We start from the raw sequence: 6,000 nt of genomic DNA, 5'->3' as shown, positions 1-6,000 counted from the left end.
TTTATTTTCTAGCATTTGCTGGTATGAAACACTGTCACTGCTTTAAAGAATTAAATAAAAAAAAAATCTTTAAAGCTGAAGGTGAAAACTCTCTGTCCTCTGCTGGGAGGAGTCAGGGAGGGAGAAAGGAAGAGCAGGAAAGGGTGGGGACAATATTGGAAATGGAAAAGGGAGAAAGGTCATTTTTTTTAGCTTAACTAGTGACCGATACACTCAAGGCAGATTCCTGAGTGAGAACTCAGCTTTAATAAAGAGCTATTTTGTTTTTGCGCCTGTGTTTGTAGGTGGGAGCGAGAGAGAGAGATAGATCACTCTCAGGAGGATATCTAATCAAGGAAATCGCCAGTCTATAGGAGAGTTCTTTATCAACCTCTGTGGAGATCACCCCCTTGGAAAGACTTTCAAATGTCTAAGCGAAGCAATAAACCCACCCAAATAGGTAAGTGTTGAAGAAACAAAATCATCAGGCAGGACAGTGGAGAGGGAACCTACTGATCCAGGGCTCTCCGGCTCTTGATTTAAGTTCCGTATGTAAAAACTAGATCGTTGTTGACAGGAAGATCTTGGGACCAAGGAATGTCTTGATTTTTATTATATGTTATTCAAAAGATTGAGGGAGGGCATGGTGAGGCCTCTTGAAAGGAGTGGAGATGAAGGTCTAGCCCTGGCTCTGCTACCCACCTGCTGGGGGACAGCCTCAGACCTTAGAGCCTCGGGACCCAAAGTCAATCAATCAATCGTATTTATTGAGCGCTTACTGTGTGCAGAGCACTGTACTAAGCGCTTGGGATGTACAAGTTGGCAACATATAGAGATGGTCCCTACCCAACAGTGGGCTCACAGTCTAGAAGTCCCTCCCTGTACCTCAGGAACTTAAAAGACCAGAACTTGAGGCACTCAGCTGGATTAGGAAATAGTTTTGCTGATCTTTTCCTCAGATCATGGTTTGTCCTCCATATATTGGAGGGGTGGGATGTGAATGTCTACTTGTTTTGTTGTCTGTCTCCCCCTTCTATTCATTCATTCATTCAATCATATTTATTGAGCACTTACTGTGTGCAGAGCACTGTACTAAGCGCTTGGGAACTACAAGTTGAAAACATATAGAGACGGGCCCTACCCAACAGCAGGCTCACAGTCTAGAAGGGGGAGAAAAAATGATGGTATTTGTTAAGCACTTACTATATGCAAAGCACTGTTCTAAGCGCTGGGAGGATATAAGGTGATCAGGTTGTCCCACATGGGACTCACAGTCTTAATCCCCATTTTACAGATGAGGTAACTGATGCACAGAGAAGTGAAGTGGCTTGCCCAAGGTCACACAGCTGACAAGTGGCAGAGCAGGAATTCGAACCCATGACCTCTGACTCCCAAGCCCATGCGCTTTCCACTGAGCCACGCTGCTTCTAGACTGTGAGCCCATTGTTGGGTAGGGACCATCTCTCTAGGTTGTCGATTTGTATTTCCCAAGCGCTTAGTGCAGTGCTCTGCACACAGTAAGCGCTCAATAAATACGATTGAGTGAATGAATTAATGTGAGTCCCCAAAGCTGAACTAATTTGACAAGATTCCTCTACCTTGCCCTCCTGAGGAGAAAGGAGAGGGAACCATTCCAAATGATGGATCAATCCACATGTTTTGTTTTGTTGTCTGTCTCCCCCTTCTAGACTGTGAGCCCATTGTTGGGTAGGGACCGTCTCTAGATGTTGCCAACTTGTACTTCCCAAGTGCTTAGTACAGTGCTCTGCACACAGTAAGTGCTCAATAAATACGATTGAATGAATGAATGAATGAATCAATCGTATTTATTGATCCCATACTATGTGCAGAGCAATGTACTAAGCACTTGGGAGAGTACAATATAGCAGAGTTGGTAATCATGTTCCCTGCCTGCAACAAGCTTACAGTCTAGAGATGAACATAGAGTAAGAACAGGAAGGTAGAATCTGTTCATAGAAAGATGGCCAGTGCTTAGAACAGTGCTTTGCACATAGTAAGCACTTAATCAATCAATCAATCGTATTTATTGAGCACTTACTGTGTGCAGAACACTGTACTAAGCACTTGGGAAGTACAAGTTGGCAACATATAGAGACAGTCCCTACCCAACAGTGGGCTCACAGTCTCGAAGGGGGAGACAGAGAACAAAACCAAACATATTAACAAAATAAAATAAATAGAATAGATATGTACAAGTAAAATAAATAGAGTAATAAATATGTACAACCGTATATACATATATACAGGTGCTGTGGCGAATGGAAGGAGGCAAATACCATTATTATTATTATTATTATTATTATTATTATAGATGGGAAATCTGTGATGAGGACAAAAGAAGGAAAATTTTTTGTATAAAAAGGGAGGAGAACAAAGGACTCTCAGGACCTGAGGATTTAGGGATTATAGCCCACACAAAGATAACCAAATAAATGCATGTTTCGATTAGTAAGGCTGATTAAGCAATATATCTTAGACACTGATATTACTGATAATAATAATAATAGTATTTGTTACGTGCTTATTATGTGCCAGGCACTGTACTAAGCGCTCGGGTGGAAACACCCAAATCAGTTTGGACACGGTCCCTGACGCACTGTGGAGCCCAGAGTCTCAATTCGCCCACTGTTGGGTAGGGACCATCTCTATATGTTGCCAACTTGGACTTCCCAAGTGCTTAGTACAGTAAGCGCTCAATAAATACAATCGAATGAATGAATGAATGAATCCCCACCTTACAGATGAGGTAACTGAGGCCCAGAGAAGTGAAGTGACTTGACCAAGATCACACAGTGGACCAGCGGCAGAGCCAGGATTAGAACCTGTGACCTTCTGATTTCCAGGCCCGTGCTCTGTATAATGCTGCTTCTCTTAACACTACCTTTTCTTCAGAGGAACTGTGTTGGGCTGACGTGATTTTTTTACTCTCATCAAGGGACATCGGGAGTCGAAGTGGATATGGAAGTTACGATTCTCCGCAGCAGCAGAGTGGTGTTAGACGATGAAGTCGTTCCAGCAGAGATCCTGATCTCCAATGGCACAATCGCCAAAATTTTGCGGGGAGGAAGCAGAACCCAGAGCCACGTTGAGAAGGGAAGTCTGGGGCAGGTCGCTGGGAGGCCGGAAGAGATGGAGGAAATGACTTTCTAAAGTTTTTATCCGGGGGTGAATAAGGGTTGAATGAAGGAGAATGAAGGAGTGCATTCCAGTTACTGAGGACTGCACTCTTTACGATAGCAGCCTCCAATCGCCATTGGTGGGTAGGATGACCTCACTGTTTTTGAATCCCAGAAATCCATGTTTGGAGGGGCTGAAAAATCCTATTAAAAAACAACGGTCATGTAGAGTGCTCTAATTATTTCTCATCCCCTGCTGCTTATGGAGGATCAGTCCTATTTGGAGCAGAAATGTAGCACTTGGGAGAAAAAATATGAGGCCCCAGTATTGGATATTTTCAACATTCCCATCTCTACCATTGTCTTCTCTTAGACCTCCTGCTACACCAGGGAGCACTTCCAACTTAGTCACCTGGATATTGTGTACAACATTTGTTTTTAGAAAGTGCCACACTTGGTACAGTGCTCTGCATACAGTAAGCGCTCAGTAAATACGATTGAATGAATGAATGAGCCAGATGGTCCATGGCTTTGTAGTAATTTTCCCTCGTTTTGAAAACGGGTTGCTATGAAGATTACTACCAATTAAAGAATCGAAGGCAAAAAGAAATTAAATTCTTCCCTAGCAAGTGTAGAAAGCTGACCCGCTCTTTCATTTCATGGGACTGGCCTGGCTGAAGGTCTGTAAGGGGAGCCCCCCTCAGCACCTCTCAGTCTTCACCTTGTGGAAAGATCATAGGCCCGGGAGCCAGAGGACCTGGGTTCTAATCCTAATTCCCCTAATAATAATAATGGCATTTATTAAGTGCTTACTATGTGCAAAGTACTGTTCTAAGCGCTGGGGAGTTTACAAGGTGATCAGGTTGTCCCACGTGGGGCTCACAGTCTTCATCCCCATTTTACAGATGAGGGAACTGAGGCCCAGAGAAGTGAAGTGACTTGCCCAAAGTCACACAGCTGACAAGTGGCGGAGCCAGGATTTGAACCCATGACCTCTGACTCCAAAGCCCGGGCTCTTTCCACAGAGCCATGCTGTTTCCCCGTACTTGTCTGCTGTGTGACCTTGGGCAAGTCACTTAACTGCTCTGTCTTAACTGCTCTGCCTCAGTCTCCTCTGCTGTAAAATGGGAATTCAATACGTGTTCTCCTTCCTACTTAGACTGTGAGCCCCATGCCGGGGAAGGAAGCAGTGTGGCTTAGTGGAAAGAGCACAGGCTTTGGAATCAGAGGATCTGGGTTCATTCATTCATTCATTCAATCGTATTTATTGAGTGCTTACTGTGCACAGAGCACTATACTAAGCATTTGGGAAGTACAGTTCAGCAACAAATAAAGGTAATTCCTGTCCACAACAAGCTCACAGACTAATCCCAGCTCCACCACTTGTCTGCTGTGTGACCTTGGGAAAGCCATCTAACTTCTCTCTGCTTCATCTATAAAATGGGGATTAAGACTGTGAGCCCCACATGGGACACCTGATTACCTTGTATCTATCCCAGCACTTAGAACGGTGCTTGGCACATAGTAAGCGCTTAATAAATACCATAATTATTATTTTTATTATTATGGACAGTTCAACTTGATTATCTTATACCTACTCCAGCACTTAGTACAGCATTTGACTCACAGTAATAACTTAACAAATACCACAATTATTATTATAATTATTAGTGTGGGTCCAATTTAGAGCCAGGCCAGGACTGTGAAATGAACGAGCGGGTCAGGTTTCTACACTTGTGAAGGGAAGCAGTGTGGCTCAGTGGAAAGAGCACGGGCTTTGGAGTCAGAGGTCACGGGTTCAAATCCCAGCTCTGCCAACTGTCAGCTGTGTGACTTTGGGTAAGTCACTCAACTTCTCTGTGCCTCAGTTACCTCATCTGTAAAATGGGGATTAAGACTGTGAGCCCCCTGCGGGACAATCTGATCACCTTGTAACCTCCCCAGCACTTAGAACAGTGCTTTGCACATAGTAAGTGCTTAATAAATGCCATTATTACACTTGCTAGGGAAGAATTTAATTTCTTTTTGCCTTAGATTCTTTTATTGGTAGTAATCTTCATGGGGCCCCATTTTCAAAACAAGGAAAAATTACTACAAAGCCATGGACCATCTGGCTCATTCATTCATTCAATTGTATTTATTGAGCGCTTATTGTGTGCAGAGTACTGTACCAAGTGTGGCACTTTCTAAAAACGAATGTCGTACACAATAGCACAGGTGACTTAGTTGGAAGTGCTCCCTGGTGTAGCAGGAGGTCTAAGAGAAGGGCTGGGAAAACAGTGGTAAAGATGGGAATGTCGAAAATATCCAATACTGGGGCCTCATATTTTTTCTCCCCAAGTGCTACATTTCTGCTCCAAATAGGGCTGATCCTCCATAAGCAGCAGGGGATGAGAAATAATTAGAGCACTCTACATGACCGTTGTTTTTTAATAGGATGTTTTAAGCACTTACTATGTGCCAAGCTCTATACCAAATGCTGGAGAAGATACCAGATAATGGGATACCAGACACAGGCCAAGGGGCTCATGGTCTAAGCAGGGGGGAGAACAGGCATTGAATCCCCATTTTACAGATGAGGAAATGGAGGCACAGAGGAGGTAAGAGATTTGCTCAAGGTCACCCAACAGGAAAGTGATGGAGTTGGGATAGAACCCTGGTCCTCTGCCTCTTTGGTCAGTTCTCTTTCCACTAGGCCACACTGATTCTCCCTAAAATCAAGGCCCGGATGTTGCCAGTGAAGAAGGCACTTTTTGAAGGATCTCAGAGCTGTAGACTTCCTCATTTGAAGTCCAGCTGAGTGAGTTTTGTTTCTCAGAAAAATTGGTCTCAAGACACTGGAGCTGGGGATTCAATCAGCTGTTTTGCCGGGAGGTATTGAGGG

General features: G+C 43.9%; 1 protein-coding gene across 1 annotated transcript in view; it reads left to right on the top strand.

The window, feature by feature from the left end:
- Positions 1 to 211: 211 nt before the first annotated feature.
- Positions 212 to 6,000, top strand: part of LOC119930958 (allantoinase, mitochondrial-like) — a 34,910-nt gene continuing 29,121 nt past the window's right edge. Inside the window, exons 1-2 of the mRNA XM_038749775.1 lie at positions 212 to 439; positions 2,936 to 3,108. Of these exons, the coding sequence (XP_038605703.1) occupies positions 406 to 439; positions 2,936 to 3,108 (207 nt within the window). The 5' untranslated portion in view covers positions 212 to 405. The remainder of the gene's footprint in view (positions 440 to 2,935; positions 3,109 to 6,000) is intronic.

Source organism: Tachyglossus aculeatus, chromosome 7, assembly GCF_015852505.1.
Source record: "Tachyglossus aculeatus isolate mTacAcu1 chromosome 7, mTacAcu1.pri, whole genome shotgun sequence".
NCBI lineage: Eukaryota > Metazoa > Chordata > Mammalia > Monotremata > Tachyglossidae > Tachyglossus > Tachyglossus aculeatus.
Note: the sequence above shows the minus strand (reverse complement) of the source record. Positions and strands in the feature narration are given on the sequence as shown.